This window comes from Triticum dicoccoides, chromosome 1A (genome assembly GCF_002162155.2).
Source record: "Triticum dicoccoides isolate Atlit2015 ecotype Zavitan chromosome 1A, WEW_v2.0, whole genome shotgun sequence".
NCBI classification, from domain to species: domain Eukaryota; kingdom Viridiplantae; phylum Streptophyta; class Magnoliopsida; order Poales; family Poaceae; genus Triticum; species Triticum dicoccoides.
The window spans coordinates 537,356,927-537,381,709 of record NC_041380.1 but is presented as its reverse complement, the minus strand read 5'-3'; the positions used below and the strand labels follow the sequence as shown (position 1 = coordinate 537,381,709).

General features: G+C 44.4%; 1 protein-coding gene across 1 annotated transcript; it reads right to left on the bottom strand.

Moving 5' to 3' along the window:
* Nucleotides 1–19,709: 19,709 nt before the first annotated feature.
* LOC119354741 (probable 3-ketoacyl-CoA synthase 20) lies at nt 19,710–23,473 on the bottom strand. The gene is made up of 2 exons (XM_037621487.1): nt 22,760–23,473; nt 19,710–20,525 (listed from the first exon to the last, which is right to left on the bottom strand). The coding sequence occupies exons 1-2, from the start codon at nt 23,471–23,473 to the stop codon at nt 19,710–19,712; spliced, it is 1,530 nt and encodes a 509-aa protein (XP_037477384.1).
* Nucleotides 23,474–24,783: the final 1,310 nt, after the last annotated feature.

Below are 24,783 nucleotides of genomic sequence, written 5' to 3'. Positions count from 1 at the left end.
TCAAGTAATTGTTTTCTTTGTCCGGCAGGGTTTGGAGAAAATTCACCAAAACAGTTCCGGGACTGCCGAAGGAGCTGGAATTTAGACACCCGAAAGTAAGTACTATAGTAGCATGTTCCGCGCATCTCCTAGTGATTCAAGCGCTAGTTTCATCAATACCATTTAGCATTCTTGCTTATCAGTTTGATTGACCTCTATTTCTTGTAAAGTGGTTGTGGCAGGAACAAGGGAATGATTTCTGTGGATACTACATCTGCGAGTCCATCCACCACACGACCTGTGAGCGGGGCGGGTACTCTAACGAACAATATGAAGTACGTAAATAACAACATTCACAATTTTATTTTATTACCATCATTTGTGTTGAGTTTCATTCATTCATATATATATGTATTGAACCCCTTCTTCAAATTAGATGTTTCGGAAGCGGGATGAACTCCTAGCACCAGCTCGCATGCGAGCAATTCAAGAGGAATTGGCGGCATTCTTTCTTGACCACGTGATCCCTGAAGACGGAGAATTCTATGTGGACCCTGAGTCCGTATGATTATATTTGTAAGAGATAATTATTGTATATATGTAGCCGGTAGTGTTAGATAGATATACGAGAACTTGTTGTTCGACCAATCTCTCGGAGAAGGAGAGGTGGTCGATATCACTTCTCTCTGTATGCATATATGTTCATGACGATCTTCTGTTTCCTTCGTTTGCTTACTAGCTAGCCAGCGTGTCTAGTCCTCTCTATACGTATGTATAGTACGCAGCGTCGACCAAGCACGGACATTAGAGAGGACACTTCTCTCTATTAGTTATAGCTAGCTAACACAATATATGAAACACCTAAATTAACCCCCCAAAACCCCCCCCCCCCCCCCCCTTTAAAAAAAACAAAAATCCCAGCCATAGAAATGCTGACGCGTGGATGCCTATTGGTCCCGGTTGGTGCCACCAATCGGGACCAAAGGGTCTCCTGACTGGGCTCTGCACACTGCCCACGTGGAGGGCCATTAGTCCCGGTTCTGGATTGAACCGGGACTAAAGGGGGAGGTATTAGTACCGACACTTTAGTCCTGGTTCCGGAACCGGGACTAAAGGCCCTTACGAACCGGGACTATAGGCCCTTTTCCTACTAGTGTCTTTTAGCCGTGTGCGGTGCCCCCCTCCACTATAGTCCATCTCGATAATACTGTAGCGGTGCTTAGGCGAAGCCCTGCGTCGGTAGAACATCATCATCGTCACCACACCATCATGCTGACAAAACTCTCCCTCAACACTCGGCTGGATCAGAGTTCGAGGGACGTCATCGGGCTGAACGTGTGCTGAAATCAGAGGTGCCGTGCGTTTGGTACTTGACCGGTCGGACTATGAAGACGTACGACTACATCAACCGCGTTGTGCTAATGCTTCCGCTTTCGCTCTACGAGGGTGCGTGGACAATACTCTCCCCTCTTGTTGCTATGCATCACCATGATCTTGCGTGTGCGTAGGAAATTTTTTGAAATTACTACGTTCCCCAACAGTGGCATCCGAGCCAGGCTTTATGCATTGATGTTATATGCACGAGTAGAATACAAGTGAGTTGTGGGTGATATAAGTCATACTGCTTACCAGCATGTCATACTTTGATTCGGCGGTATTGTTGGATGAAGCGGCCCGGACCGACATTACGCGTACGCTTACGCAAGACTGGTTTTACCGACGTGCTTTGCACACAGGTGGCTGGTGGGTGCCAGTTTCTCCAACTTTAGTTGAACCGAGTATGGCTACGCCCGGTCCTTGTGAAGGTTAAAACAGCACCAACTTGACAAACTATCGTTGTGGTTTTGATGCGTAGGTAAGAACGGTTCTTGCTAAGCCCAGTAGCAGCCACGTAAAACTTGCAACAACAAAGTAAAGGACGTCTAACTTGTTTTTGCAGGGCATGTTGTGATGTGATATGGTCAAGACATGATGATAAATTTTATTGTATGAGATGATCATGTTTTGTAACCGAGTTATCGGCAACTGGCAGGAGCCATATGGTTGTCGCTTTATTGTATGCAATGCAATCTCCCTGTAATGCTTTACTTTATCACTAAGCGGTAGCGATAGTCGTGGAAGCATAAGATTGGCGAGACGACAACGATGCTACGATGGAGATCAAGGTGTCGCGCCGGTGACGATGGTGATCATGACGGTACTTCGGAGATGGAGATCACAAGCACAAGATGATGATGGCCATATCATATCACTTATATTGATTGCATGTGATGTTTATCTTTTATGCACTTATCTTGCTTTGATTGACGGTAGCATTATAAGATGATCTCTCACTAAATTTCAAGATAAAAGTGTTCTCCCTAAGTATGCACCGTTGCCAAAGTTCGTCGTGCCCAGACACCACGTGATGATCGGGTGTGATAAGCTCTACATCCATCTACAACGGGTGCAAGCCAGTTTTGCACACGCAGAATACTCAGGTTAAACTTGACGAGCCTAGCATATGCAGATATGGCCTCGGAACACTGAGACCGAAAGGTCGAGCATGAATCATATAGTAGATATGATCAACATAGTGATGTTCACCATTGAAAACTACTCCATTTCACGTGATGATCGGTTATGGTTTAGTTGATTTGGATCACGTGATCACTCAGAGGATTAGAGGGATGTCTATCTAAGTGGGAGTTCTTAAGTAATATGATTAATTGAACTTAAATTTATCATGAACTTAGTACCTGATAGTATCTTGCTTGTCTATGTTAATTATAGATAGATGGCCCGTGCTGTTGTTCCGTTGAATTTTAATGCGTTCCTTGAGAAAGCAAAGTTGAAATATGATGGTAGCAATTACACGGACTGGGTCCGTAACTTGAGGATTATCCTCATTGCTGCACAGAAGAGTTACGTCCTGGAAGCACCGCTAGGTGTAGCACCTGCGCCAGCAACTATAGACATTGTGAATGCCTAGCAGTCACGTGTTGATGACTACTCGATAGTTCAGTGTGCCATGCTTTACGGCTTAGAACCGGGACTTCAACAATGTTTTGAACGTCATGGAGCATATGAGATGTTCCAGGAATTGAAGTTAATATTTCAAAAGAATGCCCTGATTGAGAGATATGAAGTCTCCAATAAATTCTACAGTTGCAAGATGGAGGAGAATAGTTCTGTCAGTGAGCATATACTCAAGATGTCTGGGTACTGCAATCACTTAATTCAACTGGGAGTTAGTCTTCCGGATGATAGCGTCATTGACAAAATTCTTCAATCACTACCACCAAGCTACAAGAGCTTTGTGATGAACTATAACATGCAAGGGATGGATAAGACGATTCCCGAGCTCTTCGCAATGCTAAAGGCTGTGGACGTCGAAATCAAGAAGAAGCATCAAGTGTTGATGGTCAATAAGACCACCAGTTTCAAGAAAAAGGGCAAAGGGAAGAAGAAGGGGAACTTCACGAAGAACAGCAAGCAAGTTGCTGCTCAAGAGAAGAAACCCAAGTCTGGACCTAAGCCTGAAACTGAGTGCTTCTACTGCAAGCAGACTGGTCACTGGAAGCGGAACTGCCCCAAGTATTTGGCGGATAAGAAGGATGGCAAGGTGAACAAAGGTATATGTGATATATATGTTATTGATGTGTACCTTACCAGAGCTCGCAGTAGCACCTGGGTATTTGATACTGGTTTTGTTGCTAATATTTGCTACTCGAAACATGGACTACGGATTAAGCGACCACTGGCCAAGGACGAGGTGACGATGCGCGTGGGAAACGGTTCCAAAGTCGATGTGATCGCCGTCGGCACGCTACCTCTACATCTACCTTCTGGATTAGTATTAGACCTAAATAATTGTTATTTGGTGCCAGCGTTGAGCATGAACATTATATCTGGATCTTGTTTGATGCGAGACGGTTATTCATTTAAATCAGAGAATAATGGTTGTTCTATTTGTATGAGTAATATCTTTTATGGTCATGCACCCTTGAAGAGTGGTCTATTTTTGATGAATCTCGATAGTAGTGATACACATATTCATAATGTTGAAGCCAAAAGATGCAGAGTTGATAATGATAGTGCAACTTATTTGTGGCACTACCGTTTAGGTCATATCGGTGTAAAGCGAATGAAGAAACTCCATACTGATGGACTTTTGGAACCACTTGATTATGAATCACTTGGTACTTGTGAACCGTGCCTCATGGGCAAGATGACTAAAACGCCGTTCTCCGGTACTATGGAGAAAGCAACAGATTTGTTGGAAATCATACATACAGATGTATGTGGTCCGATGAATATTGAGGCTTGTGTCGGATATCGTTATTTTCTCACCTTCACAGATGATTTGAGCAGATATGGGTATATCTACTTAATGAAATATAAGTCTGAGACATTTGAAAAGTTCAAAGAATTTCATAGTGAAGTTGAAAAACATTGTAACAAGAAAATAAAGTTTCTACGATCATATCGTGGAGGAGAATATTTGAGTTACGAGTTTGGTCTACATTTGAAACAATGCGGAGTAGTTTCGCAACTCATGCCACCCGGAACACCACAGCGTAATGGTGTGTCCGAACATCGTAATCGTACTTTACTAGATATGGTGTGATCTATGATGTCTCTTACTAATTTACCGCTATCGTTTTGGGGTTATGCTTTAGAGACGGCTGCATTCACGTTAAATAGGGCACCATCGAAATCCATTGAGACGACGCCTTATGAACTGTGGTTTGGCAAGAAATCAAAGTTGTCGTTTCTTAAAGTTTGGGGCTGCGATGCTTATGTAAAAAAGCTTCAACCTGATAAGCTTGAACCCAAATCGGAGAAATATGTCTTCATAGGATACCCAAAGGAGACTGTTGGGTACACCTTCTATCACAGATCCGAAGGCAAGACATTCGTTGCTAAGAATGGATCCTTTCTAGAGAAGGACTTTCTCTCGAAAGAAGTGAGTGGGAGGAAAGTAGAACTTGATGAGGTAACTGTACCTGCTCCCTTATTGGAAAGTAGTTCATCACAGAAACCGGTTCCTGTGACACCTACACCAATTAGTGAGGAAGTTAATGATGATGATCATGGAACTTCAGATGAAGTTGTTATTAAACCTCGTAGGTCAACCAGAGTAAGATTCGCACCAGAGTGGTACAGTAATCTTGTTCTGGAGGTTATGTTACTAGACCATGACGAACCTACGAATTATGAAGAAGTGATGGTGAGCCCAGATTCCGCAAAATGGCTTGAGGCCATGAAATCTGAGATGGGGTCCATGTATGAGAACAAAGTGTGGACTTTGGTTGACTTGCCCGTTGATCGGCAAGCCATTGAGAATAAATGGATCTTCAAGAAGAAGACTGACACTGACGATAATGTTACTGTCTATAAAGCTCGACTTGTTGCAAAAGGTTTTCGACAAGTTCAAGGGATTGAATACGATGAGACTTTCTTACCCGTAGCGATGCTTAAGTCTGTCCGAATCATGTTAGCAATTGCCGCATTTTATGATTATGAAATTTGGCAAATGGATGTCAAAACTGCATTCCTGAATGGATTTCTGGAAGAAGAGTTGTATATGATGCAACCAGAAGGTTTTGTTGATCCAAAGGGAGCTAAGAAAGTGTGCAAGCTCCAGCGATCCATTTATGGACTGGTGCAAGCCTCTCGGAGTTGGAATAAACGCTTTGATAGTATGATCAAAGCATTTGGTTCTTTTGGAGAAGCCTGTATTTACAAGAAAGTGAGTGGGAGCTCTGTAGCATTTCTGATATTATATGTGGATGGCATATTGTTGATTAGAAATGATATAGAATTTCTGGATAGCATAAAGGGATACTTGAATAAGAGTTTTTTCAATGAAAGACCTCGGTGAAGCTGCTTATATATTGGGCATCAAGATCTATAGAGATAGATCAAGACGCTTAATTGGACTTTCACAAAGCACATACCTTGACAAAGTTTTGAAGAAGTTCAAAATGGATCAAGCAAAGAAAGGGTTCTTGCCTGTGTTACAAGGTGTGAAGTTGAGTAAGACTCAATGCCCGACCACTGCAGAAGATAGAGAGAAGATGAAAGATGTTCCCTATGCTTCAGCCATAGGCTCTATCATGTATGCAATGCTGTGTACCAGACCTGATGTGTGCCTTTCTATAAGTCTAGCAGGGAGGTACCAAAGTAATCCAGGAGTGGATCACTGGACAGCGGTCAAGAACATCCTGAAATACCTGAAAATGACTAAGGATATGTTTCTCGTTTATGGAGGTGAAAAAGAGCTAGTCATAAACGGTTACGTCGATGCAAGCTTTGACACTGATCTGGACGATTCTAAATCGCAAACCGGATATGTGTTTACATTGAACGGTGGAGCTGTTAGTTGGTGTAGTTCTAAACAAAGCGTCGTGGCGGGATCTACGTGTGAAGCGGAGTACATAGCTGCTTCGGAAGCAGCGAATGAAGAAGTCTGGATGAAGGAGTTCATATCCGATCTAGGTGTCATACCTAGTGCATCGGGTCCAATGAAAGTCTTTTGTGACAATACTGGTGCAATTGCCTTGGCGAAGGAATCCAGATTTCACAAGAGAACCAAGCACATCAAGAGACGCTTCAATTCCATCCGGGATCTAGTCCAGGTGGGAGACATAGAAATTTGCAATATACATACGGATCTGAATGTTGCAGACCCGTTGACTAAGCCTCTTCCACGAGCAAAACATGATCAGCACCAAGGCTCCATGGGTGTTAGAATCATTACTGTGTAACCTAGATTATTGACTCTAGTGCAAGTGGGAGACTGAAGGAAATATGCCCTGGAGGCAATAATAAAGTTATTATTTATTTCCTTACATCATGATAAATGTTTATTATTCATGCTAGAATTGTGTTAACCGGAAACATAATACTTGTGTGAATACATAGAATAACAGAGTGTCACTAGTATGCCTCTACTTGACTAGCTCGTTGATCAAATATGGTTATGTTTCCTAGCCATTGACATGAGTTGTCATTTGATTAACGGGATCACATCATTAGGAGAATGATGTGATTGACTTTACCCATTCCGTTAGCTTAGCACTCGATCGTTTAGTATGTTGCTGTTACTTTCTTCATGACTTATACATGTTCCTGTGACTATGAGATTATGCAACTCCCGTTTACCGGAGGAACACTTTGTGTGCTACCAAACATCACAACATAACTGGGTGATTATAAAGGTGCTCTACAGGTGTCTCCGAAGGTACTTGTTGGGTTGGCGTATTTCAAGATTAGGATTTGTCACTCCGATTATCGGAGAGGTATCTCTGGGCCCACTCGGTAATGCACATCACTTAAGCCTTGCAAGCATTGCAACTAATGAGTTAGTTGCGGGATGATGTATTACAGCACGAGTAAAGAGACTTGCCGGTAACGAGATTGAACTAGGTATCGAGATACCGACGATCGAATCTTGGGCAAGTAACATACCGATGACAAAGGGAACAACGTATGTTGTTATGCGGTTTGACCGATAAAGACCTTCGTAGAATATGTGGGAGCCAATATGAGCATACAGGTTCCGCTATTAGTTATTGACCGGAGACGTGTCTCGGTCATGTCTACATAGTTCTCGAACCCGTAGGGTCCGCACGCTTAACGTTTTGATGACAGTTATATTATGAGTTTATATGTTTTGATGTACCGAAGGTTGTTCGGAGTCCCGGATATGATCACGGACATGACAAGGAGTCTCAAAATGGTCGAGACATGAAGATTGATATATTGGAAGCCTATATTTGGATATCGGAAGTGTTCCGGGTGAAATCGGGATTTTACCGGCGGAATCCCCCGGGGGTTAATGGGCCATAGTGGGCCTTAGTGGAGAAGAGGAGAGGTGGCCAGGGCAAGGGCCGCGCGCCCCTCCCCCTAGTCCAAATAGGACAAGGAGAGGGGGCGGCGCCCGCCCTTTCCTTCTTCTCCTCCACCTCTTTCCCTCTCTTCTCCTAATCCAACAAGGAAAAGGGAGGGAGTCCTACTCCCGGTGGGAGTAGGACTCCTCCTAGCGCACCCCTCCTCGACGGCCGCACCTCCCCCCTTGCTTCTTTATATACGGGGGCAGGGGCACCCTAGAGACACAACAATTGATTGTTTGATCTTTTAGCCGTGCGCGGTGCCCCCCTCCACTATAGTTCACCTCGATAATACTGTAGCGCTGCTTAGGCGAAGCTCTGCGTCAGTAGAACATCATCATCGTCGCCACACCGTCGTGCTGACGAAACTCTCCGTCAACACTCGGCTAGATCGGAGTTCGAGGGACGTCATCGGGCTGAACGTGTGCTGAACTCGGAGGTGCCGTGCGTTCGGTACTTGATCGGTCAGACTGTGAAGACGTACGACTACATCAACTGCGTTGTGCTAACGTTTCCGCTTTCGGTCTACGAGGGTACGTGGACAATACTCTCCCCTCTCGTTGCTATGCATCACCATGACCTTGCATGTGCGTAGGAATTTTTTTGAAATTACTACGTTCCCCAACAGCACATAGCTAGGGCTAGTCCTAGGTAACCGGTTAGTTTCCCAAATATTTATAGTATTCTCGTTCCCAACTCGCCTAATGATGCCTTGTTTCAGAATCTTTCTGCCATCAATCATTGGTCGCCAGATTTGTGAAGGATGGTTACCTGGTCCTACTTCCAAGAAACAACTATTTGGGAATAGGCCGATTTCAGTATTCTTGCACTGAGAGAATTTGGATCAACAAGTAGCATTCATGCTTGATGAGCAAGCAATGCAAGATTGAATATTTCAATGTCTCTAAAACCCATACCTCCAAGGTATTTTGGCTTTGTCATTATGTCCCACGAAACCCAAGTTGGTTTCATCCTTCCTTGCTTGCTCCCCCACCAGAATTTCTGAATTATAAAGGTGATACTATCACACAAACCTCGGGGTAATCTGAAGCAAGCCATAGATATTGGGATGGCCTGAGAAATTGATTTGATAAGAACTTCCCTTTCGGCTGCTGATAAGAGTTTTTCCATCCATCGTCGAACTTTTTCCCATACTCTGTCCCTCAGGTACTTGAAGGTACCCATTTTTGAGTGACCAACATCCGTGGGCATACCTAGGTACCCGTCACTCAATTCATTGTGCACATTCAAATTTTGCTTGATATTGTCTCTCACACTTTGGGGACATCCTTTGCTAAAGAAAAAAGGAATATTTTGCATTGTTCATCCTCTGTCTCGAAGCATTGCAATATATATGCAATAGGTTTGAAACCATCGCATCCCCCTCAACACTTGACTTAAAAAGCAACAAGCTATCGTCAGCAAAAAGTAGATGGTTAACAGACGGAGCTGTTGGTGCCACCTTGATCCCTTCCAGACAAGACGACTGAGAACTTGATTTTCAAAGGCACGAAAGGCCCTCTGCCCCAATCAATAAATGGTAAGGATAGATAGGATCTCCCTTTCGGATACCTCTGGTAGGTGTAAATTGTTCTAGCTTCTCACCATTAAATAGAACTGAAAAGAAACAGTTTGCACCATGTTCCTGTCAATATGGATCCAAGAGTTTGCAAACCCCAGTTTCTTCATCATGGCACGGAGATATAGCCACTCTAATATGTCACAGTCCTTCATCATGTCCAACTTCAAAGCACAATAGCTATTTGACTTGGCCCTGCTTCTCTTCATAAATGCAGACATTCGTAGGCGCAAATGATGTTGTATGTAATTAGCCTGCCTGGGACGAAAGCTGACTGTTCCTTGGAGATAATGTCAGGAAGAATAATTTTGAGCCTGTTTGCAACAACTTTGGAAGCAATTTTATAATGACATTACAAAGAATAATAGGGCAAAATTGAGAAAGTTGGGTTGGATTCAGAAACTCTCGGATGAGAACCAATATTGTGTCATTGATACAATCAACACCATCCTCCCCTTTAACAATTCTCAAAACTACCTTGGTCACCTCATTTCCACATATGTCCCAATGCCTTTGATAGAAGTGAGCTGGGAACCCGTTCGGTACCGGGGCCTTTGTAGGGAACATCTGGAAGAGTGTAGTTTTTACCTAGCAAAGCATTCATCTAATCGGCGACTTTAACTGGCACTTTTGATAACACATGTTCAACGTTCTCATAGCTCTAAACCCCATGCCTCCCACAGGCTTGGGTAGCATCATTTTTCCCCAGCTGATACAAGCCATCTTCTTCTTCCCATTCTCCACACCCCATCAGTACTGCCTCATCATTAGATCATCATAGACCGCAGCCGGCAAACAAAACACACTCATAACATAGGTGGGTATAGCTTGCGCCATAGTCTTTATCAAAATTTCCTTGTTCCCCAAGGATAAGTATTTTTCACTCCAATCTACAACCCTCTTGTTGAGCCTAGCTTGTAACGTTTCAAATTGCAATTTATGCATTCTTCCTCCAGGTACCGGCAACCCCAAATATTTTGGTTCAAACACATGATCTTTAACATCCAAAATACTCTTCACCTCTTCCGCCACCACATCAAGGCAATTATCAGAAAAAAGGATGGAACACTTCTCAAGATTGATCAGTTGACCCGCGCTGAAGTACAAGTGTTCAACAAGCCTTTGACAATGCTTGCTTGCTGGCCAGATGCTTCAAATAGCAACATTGTATCATCCGCAAATAATAGATGAGAGATCACTGGAGCCCCACGGCATATAGTAACTCCTCTCAATTCCCCTCCACTTACTGATTTAGTAATAAGAGCAGACGGTGTGTCGGCAACAAAGAGGGACAAAAAAAGGAGACAATGGGTCACCCTGGCGAAGACCCCTTGAAGGGGTAAAAGACTGAAGCAATTTTCCATTAAACTTCACCGAGTATTTAACTGACTTCACACAAGCCATAATCCAATTAATCCATTCCATAGAGAAGCCCCATTAACCTATGGCTTGCTCCAGAAAATTCTAGTCCACATGATCATAAGCCTTCGAGAGATTCAACTTGTAAGCGCAAGCACATTGATTGTGTTTCAATGATTGTATGTAATGAAGACATTCGAAAGCAATTATAGAGTGTCAAAAATAAGACGTGCTAGAATAAAAGGACTCAGGTTCTCTAAAATCAAATCCATGAGCAGCGGACACAATTGATTAACCAAGCGCTTGGAGACAATATAAATAACGTTGCACAAACTTGTTGGCCTAAAATCCTTTAGCCCCTTTGGATGAAGAACTTTTGAGATCAAGACAATAGCAGTATAATTCACATCATCAGACATTATTCCTGAGTTGAAAAATTCCAAAACCGCTGCAGTAATTTCAGATTTTAGCACTGCCCAATTGCAATGATAAAACCTCGCCAGAAAGCCGTCTGATCCAGGTGCCTTTAATGGTCCGATTTGAAAAAGCGCATTCGACACTTCTCCACTGTAAACGGGGAATATAAAATATCATTCATACCTTGTGTAACTTTCAGCACTATGCACTCAAGTACCACCTCGGGATTTAGAGTTCGATCCTTGGTGTATACTTCTTCGAAATAAGATGTTGTCATGTGTCCCATGTCCGATGGTGTGATGTGCACCATGACCCATCAGAACGCCTTAGCCGCTGCATGTAGTTTCTTCTTGCACGCCACTTAGCATGATGGTGGAGGTACACCGTGTTCCGTTCCCGTTCCTTAAGCCATGATATCCTAGAACGCTGCAACCACAACATCTCCTCGCAATAGAGGAGTTCATCTAATTGGTAAAAAAATTGTCTGATCAATGCCCTGTCCGCATCACGAAGCTGCAGATTAGCCAGTTTTGTCCTTAGTTTTTCAATTTCAGTAGTATCATGACCAAAAATTTCCTTACTCCACGACATCAAGCTGGCCATCATCTCCTTCGGTGTGTCACGTATCGCGCCAAGATTATCACCTGGTCTTCTGTTCTTCCATGTTTGCTCCACCATGGCCGCCAATGCCGGATGTCTTTCCCACATAATTTCATAACATGATGTAGCTCTACTGCTCTAGCATGTTTAGGATCCACATGTGATAGCAGCACTAACACAGGACAGTGAGCCGAGCATGAAGAAGCTAAGTGCATCACCCGCGTGGTTGGAAACAAGTCTCTCCAAGTTTCATCCACACAAGCTCTGCCCAGCTGTACGCGTACATTTCTGTCACCATGTTGGCCATTATCATATGTGAACCGAATCCCCGAGAAGCCGAGGTCTATGAGCTCACATGACATTAAACAGTCACAAAACAAAATCATTTGATTTTCTGCACATTGAGAATGTGAGAAATGTTCATGTTGCCACATTGCCTCGTTGAAATCTTCACACACTAGCCACGGCTCTATATATCGAGAATGGCCGTAGACTAGTGAGACGATTCCACATACGGTAGTGTTTTTCAACCCGCGGCTCACCGTATACAAAAGTTGTTCTCCATGTCTTAGCACTCACTTTATCAACCACTCGCACATCGATGTATCGTGTACAAGAATCTAACACAGTCAGTTGTAGATTTTTGTCCCGGAATAGGGCGAGACCCCCACTGAGACTATCACCAGACACACCAGCAAAACCCTTCATCTGCAATCTCCACTTAAGTTTTTCATCTTACTTGAGGCTTGTGTTGTTTCACACACAAAAATCAGCCCCGGGGAATTGGTTTTAGAGAGGGCTAAAACCTCACGAATTATCCGGCGGTTCCCCTCCTCCGGCAGTTCCAGAATATGGTATTCATTGCGTCCGGTGGTCCTCCTCAAGGGAGGCCGCCGATCTATCACCTGAAACATCCTCAAAGCCGATACGAGCTCTCTTATTATTTACACTGCTTGTAGGCGAATTTTGTTCGCCATCCTCACCATTGCCCTGGGTTAGAGCCAGGATACCTACTGTCTTACCAAGCACCTATACCCCTTTAGCATTGTTACCAATTTCCAGTGCTAATTTCTTCCTGACCGATGGGTCTACCTGCATATGAGTACTGCCAAATTTTGAGGGGCTCGTAGCAGTATCCATAACCTCGGGGTCCACCTTTGCTTTCCCTGCGTTATTTGGCCGGGAAACGTTCTCATCTGGCTTCGAGCAATTGTTCCTTCCGAACTGACCCTCTGACCGAGGTTTGTTCAAAGTGTCCACGTAGAGCCACGCTCCAAACTTCTTGTTCTTTTCCTCATGTACACCAGTACCACACTTCTTAACATCATGACCAATTAGTCCACAGGCGCAGCAAAACCTTGCCAATTTTCCAAACCGATCGAATTAGGAACACCTGACGTTCTTTCCCTCTAATAATGCTGACAAACTTAGTGAGGGAATGGCGGCTGCACACTCCGGCGGCCATATCCGAAGCCTCTGAGGACGATGGTGAAGCAAGATACCACGAAGAGGAGGCAGAGGAATAGGGTAGACTCGAGCTCAAGAGATGACATGGGCGCTAGCTAGTAGAGCGGAACGGACGCACAGCACGGGTGTGCAACTACCACACAGCTAGCGCTCAACTTAAGCCGCGCGTGCGGCTGTTGCCTAATGTGGATCCAGATAAGCTGATGCACAGGCTCCACACAAGACAAATGTCGCCTGATATGGATCGCACCGCTGAAGAATGTGAAGCATGGTGAGAATGTCGGCATGACCGGACACGTACGGAAGCTACACGAAGGACCGGCGCAGCCATGTGTCAGAGCCGCGCATGGAATGACGATCGAGGATGGAGGACGACGGAGTGGCCTGCTACGTCCTAACCACAACAATGCGTGTGGTGGTGGTACGGTTCAGGCACTCAGCGGCAGGGCGAGATCATATCGGAAATCTGCTCTCCACGCGCGCACCGTGCATATATGCATGGATTGGACATCGACATCGTCGTCCCCGTGCAATCATGCAAGATGCCGACCCGCCGAGGAAGAGGCGTCACAGGTGCATGCATTTTATTGTTTTTGAGCGGTAGGTTTTTTCTTTTGTTGAGAATTCTTGCCCAGCTTTTTTTTTGCGGGGGTCTTGCCCAGCTTTATTGATTCAACAAAATGTCCATAGGTACAGTGGAGGGGTCATGGGGGTTCCTCAACCAGATATGACGACGTACATCTAAATTACACGCAAATTTGACGAGATTATGAGCTTCAAAATTAAAATTCCTACGCTCAAGAATAAAATTACAAGAATGAAAACAAGCACTACGATCTATTATTTCATGTAAAATCACAACATTGCGTGTGGTGGTGATCAGTGGCGGAGCTTGCAGCCCAAAGGTGGGCGGGCCGAATAGAAAAAATAGCCTATGGGCTACTGTTTTCAGGCCCGAACTAGATATATAGTGTATAAAATTCAATGGGCTGGGCGGGCCATGGCCCATTTAGCCTTGCTGAAGCTCCGCCAGTGGTGGTGATACAGTTCAGGCACTCAGCGATGGTTGTTGCACGGTGGGGGGAGATCATGTCAGAAATCTGCTCTCGAAGCGCACCGTGCATATATGCATGGTTGGACGAGCAATGCTAGACCTAAGTATAAATGGAACGTAATTAATCTTATGTGCTGATGTCAGTGTATTAAATATGAGTGTTTATACCCTGACTTATGCACAGACAGTTGCAACCTTTCCAACGGCAAGGGCTTGCCGAAGGATGACCTTTATCAATACTCAAGGGTTGGTAATCAAAACCATGAAGAAGACCTCGAGGCAGATCATAGAGAAGTACTGGAGATGAAGACTCAAATAGTCGGCAATCAAAGGCACCGGCAAGAGATCGTCCGGTAAGCTCCATGCCGACAAGCTCCTTGCGCCTCTTTACCGCTCCACTGGGGTTGTTAGCTAGTCGCTCGTTAACAGGTGTTGATCGGGCATGTGGTTAGGTGAAGCTTGTTGGAGCACTTGTCATCGTTGTGGCTGAAGGACAATTTTATTGACACCCGTCCCAGAGGCGTGTCGATAGAACAAAAGGTAGCTAGGCGAGCTGTAGTGGTGAAGATGGACAACCTTGCCGGCATTCCTCCTCGGCGTGACACCTAACGGAATATTTATTGCTTTTGTCCTAATCTGTCATAGTTAGGTACGACAGTATTGTAGCCACTATCTACCACTGTATTTACCATTTTGCCGAAGTGGTAGTCTCTTTCATCTATAAAAAGAGGCTCTTGATAATCTTTACAAGGGTCGACATCCTGCCCAATTGCACTACATAGCCGCACTTTCCAAGCACCTTGCTGGCAAGCTTGCGCTCTCTTGTAACTTGGGCATTTTCCACATATAATCCACCAAAGTAAGAGTAGGATTTTATGCCTCAAGGCGGCATGAACTTGGTAAATCCTAGTGTGCTTGATTGCTGGATCTGCACTTTGTGCATTGTGATTCCCACAGCCAAACCATCAAGGGGCCTTGTTGGTCCCAAATATTGTCGTACCTCGGTAGCTAATGTGGCCCAAATTAATTAGGCCAGGATTAGCAGTTGGGTCCACCGACGGCTCAATTCAAGGGGCGGAGGACAGGATTTTAGGATGGTTACGTAAATTTACCTAGGTGTAGCATTTTTGTGGATTGGACATTGACATCGTTGTCCCCATGGTATCATGCAAGATGCCGACTCGCCTCATTCATGCAGGACGATAGGATGTCTCGCTGAAGTGTTTTTTGTTATCGGGCTGGCCCATTCACGCACTGTTAAAACAAAATAGAGAAGGGGAATAGGGAAAAGGGGAGCTACAGGGTTCAAACCCTCATCTCCACGAATGTCACTCGTGCTGCTAGCCACCACGGTTAGGTGCAGTACGTGACAATGGGCAGGGCAAGACATATTTGAGGCGAACAGAGGCAGTTTTTCCACCGGTTTGCCAAAAAAAATCAGTTTTCAGTTTTTGTTTTTTCATGGGGTTTTCTTCGGTTTTTTCCTCTGGTGTTTCTCCTTCTTTCTTTTTTCATTGTTTTTCTTTATTTATTTCTCGGTTTTCACTGGTTTTTTCTTTTCAACTCTTTTCTTTGTTTTCTCTTTGGTTTTTTCATTTTTTTCATTTTTTGTTTAGTTTTTTTCTTCTCCATTTTTTGTTTTTCTCTTTGTTTTTTCTTATGTTTGTTTTCGTTTTCACTCTACATTTTCGTATATGTCAAAAACAATTATTTAATACGTGATCAACATCTTTTGTATACAGTTCAACATTGTCTGGACGCCTATTCAACATTTTTCAAATACTTGTTCGCCATTTTAATATGTATTCAACATTTTTGAATATTTGTTTAATATTTTTTATATACTCATTCAACATTTTTTAATACTTATTCAACATTTTTAAAATAATTTTTCTATATTTTTAAAACTTATTCAACATTTTTCAAATACTTATTCAACATTTTTTATATTTGTTCGACATTTTTAATACTTATTCAACATTTTTTTAATACTTGTTCAACATTTTTAATACTTATTCAAATAGTTTTCTATACTCCTAAGAGTATGTACTCCATCTTCAATATACCTCGTATACACATTAATTATACCTCTTTATTATTCTCAATATACTTCATTAAATAATTTAAGATACCCCAATATGAGTTTTGTGGAAAAAATATTATTTGTGACGTACTTTTTGTAATATACCTTTTCCACGTATGACCAAATTATTGTATACGTAAACCTTTAAAAAATATGTAGACTCACATGAATTTTGTCATGAAACTCATTTTGAGGTATCTATTACTTATTAATAAAGTATATATATACCAGTTTTGCTAGAACTCATCTAGATGAGATTTAATTTGGTCTCATTCACCTTTTATAGCCATTGAATGTGGTGTTATAAGATGCGTGTGTGCTAACGTGGGTTGTATCCATTCTTGTTTTCCAGGTGAATGAGACCAAATTACGTCTCATCTAGATGAGTTCTATGTACTCCCTATATATATATTCACAATGAACACTATTCTACAGGTGCGTCTGTTTGGTTTTGGAGCCCTCCTGCCTTCTCTGGCATGTTGCATGTGTCAGGGCGTCACTCGGAAAATCGAGAGACGAGAGACATATTGTCGGGGAAAATAAACAAATGTGAACAGTGTGGGTTCCACCACGTACATCTTCATTTTTTCCTTTGGAAATTTCTGGGTGACACTAGGTGACAAGCGTTTGATCATACCAAGTATCAACTTTCTATTACTTCAACAATATTTCTTTTTGCTCTGAATTCATGGCAAACTACTCCCCCCGATTCACAAATATAAAATGTTCCAACTTTTTCCCACATTGGATGTATATAAACACATTTTAATATATTTTTCACTCATTTTAGTCCGTATGTACTCCATATTAAAATATTTTAAACATCTTGTATATTTATGAACAGAGCAAGTACTGTATGCCTTTTTTACTAGGATCATAGGGACAATATTGTTAAGACGTGCATTGCACGTGTATACATACAAGTATTCCTAGAAAGAAATGGCAAGACGCCTCCACCACCATCACTGTTGATGACAGCTCGCAAACATATTGTGGGATTCTCCCTAGGTGCAAGGCCGAAAGCCAATATATATTTCTCCACTCACTCATAGGCTTCCAAGAGGAAAAATTGGAAGGTCCAAGAAGCGTTAAAGAATGATGCTTGGGTCTCCAAGATCACAATTTCAACAAACTTCTTCATGGCTCATATTCATCAATTCTTGACCCTTTGGACAACCCTCTGTGACTTCCAGCTCGACATCAATGCCGATGATGAGATTATTTGGAAACATACATCCATCAGGCTCTACTCCGCGGCCTCCGCATACAATGCGCAATTGTGAGAAGCTACCCGCTCCCCATGAACTATGCGGTTTGGAAGGCGTCGATGCCGCCTAAGGTCAAATTCTTTGCTTGGTTGGCTATTTGAAAAAGAGTTTGGACCACCGATAGGCTGGCCAAACTGCGGCCTTTTCCCCTTGCAAATGCGATCAAGAATCTGTGGCTCCCCTCTTCTACAAATATCGGTTCGCCCTGAGGCTTTGGAACTTGGTCAAGAATTGGCTTCATCTGGAGTGCATTAACAGGACCACCGGTCACTTGGAGCGCTCATCAAAGAATTGTGAATCAACATCTTTGGAAGAAACGTCCCAAAAAGGGAAGGAATGGCCTCCCTCGCTATGCTCGTAGTTTGGACTATCTGGAACGAGAGGGTTGCCCACATCTTCCGTCACAAGTCTCGCAATGATCAAGAATGACGCCTCGCTTTGGGTGACCACCTGTGCCAAGTACCCTATGTAATTTTGGGTACTTGTAACCAAACTCCAAACTCTATTCTCTCTTAATTAATGGATGAGGCAAAATTTGTGCCCCGTTTAGAAAAAAGGGGCATCCTTGCCCAAAAAAAGTGAGAGGGATTAGTCTCTAGTACCGCAGAACTTCTATAATAACCAAATCAATCAAACAAATCAATAATCTCATCAGGTGAAAAAAAATAGCGCGCTATAGAATCGCTATAGCACGCTATAGCATTTTGAGCAATTCCTCGTTAAATAAATCAGTGTACAATGTCGCGTTAATAGCACATTATAGCGCGATATAGCACGCTAATAGCATATTTTAAGGGGCCATGCTATTTTTTCATAGCACGTCATTTTTGACATTGTCATCAATAGTTGACTTTAGACAAATGTTTTTAATGTAAAATAAAAATAGAAGGAAATTTGAGTGCAATAAATAAAGCTGTTTTTTAGTTCATTTATAGGGAATGGTTATAATTAACCGCTGGATTAATCAAGCTACCTCGATCGCCTCATTTGGGCGACATGTGTCTCATGGGTCCCCACGCACGGCAACCCCTTCTTCCTCAACCTCTCGAGTACGCCAGTTCTTCTCCCAAATCCATTATCGCTGATTCCTACCTATGCAACCCTCAGTCTAGACACCCTTCTGTCTCACCTCCTTGCACGGATCTTGTCATCACCTTGCCTGCCGCCCTCTTACGCAGCATAGCGACACGCGCTTTGTTGCCATGGCTCCCAAGTTGTCAACACTTTGAGTTTCGAGGACGGTGACTAAGGGTGCCACCATGAGGGGTGTCAGAGTGCTGCAAAGGGGCAGTGCACAAACGTTTTGAGGCGATGCCACCACCTGTCGTGGCGCTGCAAGGGCGTCAACAACACTGGTGTGTGGCTCGATGTTGCATGAAGTGAGCTTCTGCAATGGACGGTAGACTGCTGCAAGGACCCATCACAACATCCCCTATGTTGCGAACCACTGCAACAACCCCTATGTTGCAAACCCATGTTGTGAAGGGGCGCCATCATGCTGTGAAATGGTGTCGCGGAGGCAAATCGGTTGATGCATGAGGGTACGTTGTGGTGGCAACATGGCTCGTGTTTCAAAGTTCTGGTTGCAAACGTCCGAGTGTAATGTGGGTCATATGTTTTAAGCCTTTGGACGCAAATATGGCTGATGTTGCAAATCACTCGTCTTGCAAATCTTCAAGTGCAACATAAGTCACACTGCAAATCTCACATCCCATAGCAACATTGGACACGTTGCAAACACTCAGTAAGGTGGGTTTCCAACTTGGTTGATCTTAGCAATAGATCAGTCGGCCGACCGGCAATCACCTTCATTTATTTGTTATATATCGTAGTCTTTGTAGATACATAGCACGTCCCACAAGACTCATGTACCCAACACGACACGGCCCAGTACAACGTCGGTTTAAAACTCATTGCATGCGTCAATACTGACTCGAACACGAACTAATATAAAGAGGGCATCGAACCAATGAGCTCATTGCTAACACGTGCACGACGCTTCGTTTATTTTGACGCGGCGCGGAAACTATGCGGCAGGTACACACAAGGCCTCGTCGTCGATCAACATCACCTTGGGCACATGGATTGGAAGAACGTCGACGTCCTGTGCCCAGGGGTTGCTCTCTTTGGCGTCGCCGGAGCCCTCAACCGTCCTAAGCGCCTTCCACACGGCGCTGTTGCACTTGAACCCCGAGCCGAATGCGATCTGCCACACACGGTCTCCCCTCCTGATCCTGCCCTTGGCCTCGCAGTAGGCGAGCTCGTACCACAGCGAGCTGCTCGACGTGTTGCCGAACCTGTAGAGTGTCATCCTCGAGGGCTCCATGTCCCACGCGCTCAGCCTCAGGCTTCTCTCCAGCTCGTCCAGCACGCTGCGCCCCCCTGCGTGGATGCAAAAGTGTTGCACCGAAGACGTGCAGTTAGGGATGTACGGCCTCGCCTTGGTGCGGAACACCCGCTTGAGCACGACGGCGCAGAGGAACCGGAGCTGCTCGCTCAGCAGTAGGATGTGGGGGCTAAGGGTGGTGATGTTGGTGCGGAGCGCCTCGGCGGCCACGGACATGAGATCCTTGGAGAGGGACACGCCCAGGTGCCCGGCGTCGTCCTCCTCTTGCATCACGCAAGCGTAGCTCTGGTCGCTGGCGCCGCGGTGCGTGCGCGGCGTGTGGATCAGCTGGTACTTGGCGCGCCGCCACTCGCTGCGACGGTTTGACAGAAGAATCGCCGCGCCACCCATCCGGAACAGCATGTTGGGCACCAGCATGGACCGGTTATTGCCCATATACCAGTTTAGGGTGGTATTCTCTGTGCTCACGACTAATGCGTATGTGTCCAAGTGTACCTGCAGGTTAACGATCGAGTCAGCACAACACATTGCACGTCGACATTTTTCTATTGAAAAGAAGAAAAGCCCATCGGCCTCTGGATGGAATGATGCACATCGACCTAGCACCTGAACATCAACATACACATTAATCAATCACATATTTATCCCTATTTCTATATTTTTAGTTATGTTTGTTTCCTACACACTTATTCATACTATATAAAGGTACCACGTGGTAAGCCTGCTCAACCATCTTCACCAATTATACAGCTATGTATTTAATCGGACGATATTCGGCCAACAAAGAAGAAGAAAATACTCCGAAACACCGCATTCCCTAGTGCGCCAACTATGATTTTACTCCACATTGGATTTCTTCTTGTGTAGAACCGATTTAACGAGGAGAGAGCAAGTATTATTGTCACTTCACCCAAAGCACAAGCTCCAAATGTGGGATGGAATAGCAACCTTATACATTCTCCCACGTCCTATTGGCCAAAGTAAATACACTGTATTAAAGTATTGTATGATGAGTTGTTAGTAGATGACACTCCTATTTTTGTCAACAAGCTCACATACAAATTATTGAAGATGCTCTTATTATGCTTACTTTCAGGACTCCCTTATGCGTTGGTGGGATAGAAGAACCGACATGCGAAACCCCGGCAGATGAGCGATGGCCTCCCTCATCATGCTTGTCTCTTGGACTCTTTGGAATGAGAGAAACGCCTGGGTGTTTTGCCACAAGAGTGTGTCACCTCCTATTCTTCTCCAAAATGTCATGTTCGAGGCCAACCTATGGGTTACGGCGGCTACTAAGAGACTAGGGCGCATTGTTGTACGAGAGTAATTGCCATACCATTTTGTTAGGGTCACTTGTAAACTGTCAAACTCTTTTCTCCTCTTATTTAATGGATGAAGTAAATCTTTTGCCTCTGTTTTAAATAAAAAAAATAGCAAGAAACCATATGTCAATAAACTATATGATTATTTTGGTCTAAAAGTCAGATCTCCTACCGGTATTATTTTTACCGTTTGCTCATTCTTGTTGCACTGGTCAGGGTTACTCAAAGGCGTCGACAAGGAAAATCTTAACAATGGAGTGCAGATGCTGATGAAAGAAACCACTTGTTAGAAGGGATAGAGAGAAATGATTGGTGTAATGCGCTGGATGTATTATTGAGCCTCGAGAGCGAGTATATATTGAATACAAGGCTTGGAGGGAAAGAAGTCTCTCCTGGAGATAAGGTAGGAGATGAATTACAGATCCTAAACTACCAAATACATGTAACCCAAATATATCTCTAACACCGCTCGTCTGGCATCACTTCTGGTCCCAGCTGATGATGGAAGTGCGGATTCTTAGGCGACAACTAAATCTTCCTTGAGGAAGCCTCGGGTGTTGGAGATGATTCTGCAATCTTCTAGTTTACCTTTGCTACTTATTCAGCCTGTCGGATATGTAATATACTCAAAGTCATGGGAGTTAGGTGGCTTTAAAATTTGATCATAACTTTTGGTAGTAGCAGGTTTTAGTCATGTAGCTAGAGTTTCGATGGCGAGCTCTCTGTAACAGGTGTCCTGCTAGTGCTCCAACTCGCTTATCCGTCCTCTTCCCTTAGCCAGTGTTTACTTTGATGTGGAACAGATATTGTATTTCCATTATGTGATTATAATGAAAAAGGGGATAGCCCGGTGGGAGAAAAAATATGTCAAAAACCTGAACTAAAAAAGAAATTAATGTAGAAACCAACGAGAGAGGACGGTTAGACAGCGAACGAGACAACTAATGATAATGACAATTATTGTAGTGAACGTTGATTTATTTTCTTATTAGTTGGCCAGGTTTCTTGTGGTGGAAACCGTTCATCCGAGCTCAAGTCCTAGACTTGGTATGTTTGCTTGTATTTTTCTGAATTTATTTGATATTTTAACGGTTTTATCTTCCGGTGGTAAGCGACATGGCCGTTAACAACGAAACTCTTTGTGATGACTTTGTCAATCTTAAGACCTAGCGACTCATCCTCTCGATTTGTCGAAGGTGTTCATACGTATCAGTGAGTGCATACGTTTGTGCTGTGTTTGAAGAGAAATGTTGATTTTTTTTCAGTGGAAATCGGAGGAAACCCTTTCGTTCTTAAAAAGAAGAAGAGAAAAACGGATTGTAACTGGTGGACCTCGTGGAAAAGTTGCTTCGTGGAGGCCCGGAGGTAACATCCAAGATGTATTGGAACAGTACTCATATATACCTGAAGCAGGCGTCTGGCGAGGTCAATAGCGATAATGCCGGCGCTGCAGCCCATTCCGCTAAGGTTGTGGGTGACGACGTCGTTGCGCAAGGAGTACCGGTTCACGACAAGCGAGGTGAAGGACGGCGTCGGGCTGTGGAGGCTGCAGTTCACGATGACCACACCGATGTCGAACGGCCGCACGCGGGTCTTGGTCAGCAGCTCGTCGATCACGCCGAAAACGACGGCATGGGACTCCTCATCCGCCGAGCGGAGGCGTATGTCCACCGGCACCTTGATGACCGACGCCGGGAAGTGCCTCGCGTCGCCGAGCCCTGACCGCTCCAGGATCCTCCTCTGGAAACCCATGCTCTCCGTGTTGAACGCACCAGCTAGTCCATGGTGCCGCGTGGTCTTGGCGCGGCTCGTCTCGTGCGCCGGCGCAGGCTTGTACCCGGCGAAGTCCACCAGGTACACCGCCCGCGACCAGGACATGGCGTAGGCGCACGCCGCCGCCACCGCACAGGCCGCCAATGACACGGCCGTGATGTCATGCGCGTCGTGTAAAAGGCCGTGAATTGATCGCTGGGACAGCATGGCCATTGCCGCCGGTGAAGACACGGCAAGGAGCATTGTGACGGGGAGGAGACGAGGCAGTTGGCCGACGAGACGGCGGTACAAGAGCTTGCCGTGCTTTCTCATCCCACTGTTTACAGCCTCGAGCTCATTGTCCATTATTGTATGCATGCGTGGTGAAACTAACTACGTTTGTTGAAAAACCGGGAGCTGTGCGCACTTTGCAGCGCGGCGCGCACCAATTTATATGATCAGAGGAGCGGAGGGAGATAGATGCCGCATGGCATGTTCCCGTGCACGCACCAAAGCGGACAAAACAGGTGACAAACATGCAAGCATTCATCACAGAGCATTTTCTTCAACGAGAGACAAGTTGAGTGCATGCATGAGCAGCTTCTGTACATGCATGCACCCATGGTTTGTGTACACATGGAGGTACGTTTGGGTCATTGTTGACACGTGCACGGATACTCCCTGCTTGTCCGTTCCTCCTACTCTCTTTTTTCTCTTATACAAACTCATTTTTTGCACTTAACATAGAAGTAAATTAAAGATGTTACAAAACACCCAGAATTCAAATGTAAATGTAAATGCTACAATTCAAATTTAAGTTTCCAAATTACTAGTTCAAATTTAAACTTATTTTATCCGGCCGCACACGCTCTGTTGGTTTCCATAATCCAATGGAACACCCACAAATGCTCAACGAGATCATTGAGAAGTTGTGTATGGGTTTCTCGACTACGAATCCTCGATGGATCTTGAGAAAATTCTCAAACACAGCAGCTACTTGTTGTGGGAGGTTAGTATCACACATGTGGTTAAAATCAACATTACAAACACCATCCCCTTGTCTTTCACAATCATATTGTACATAACCATACATGTCATCATCACCTCCCATAGTATCTGGGGATCCCACTATTTAGCGGGTCCGCGACAATTGCAGAACGTGTTAAGAGCACTTCAAATGCCATCTCCACATCCTTACTAATACCGCCTTGCATTTGGATAAAGTGAGATTTCTTGTTAACTATTGAATGGGAGATGATTTTAACAAACGTCGCCGCGGAGGATAGGTGTCATAGGTAAGCTAAGTATAGCTACATTCCGGAGCCATGAACTCACAAAGCCTTGCAAACAATGGATACCGATGGAGCACCCTGATGTATTTGTGAGACCCTAGCATTCCTAAGAATGAGTGTCAAATAATGATGTCGTCAAGAGGGAAACGACACCAAAATGCCGCCATCATTCGACCCCACTGGGTGCAGGCTTTCTCCGGAGCTCCCCTGGATAGAGGAAAGCAGAGCAACCCGACAACACATTCAAGCCGCACCACACCTACAAATTTGGTTGGCTTTGGCCACGGCCGGAGACCGGACATCACCCTGCTTTGCTCTCTTTTAGGCTTGATCAAGGGTCTCTCCAAGCGACAGATTTTACACAACTACACGTTCCTTTTTCTT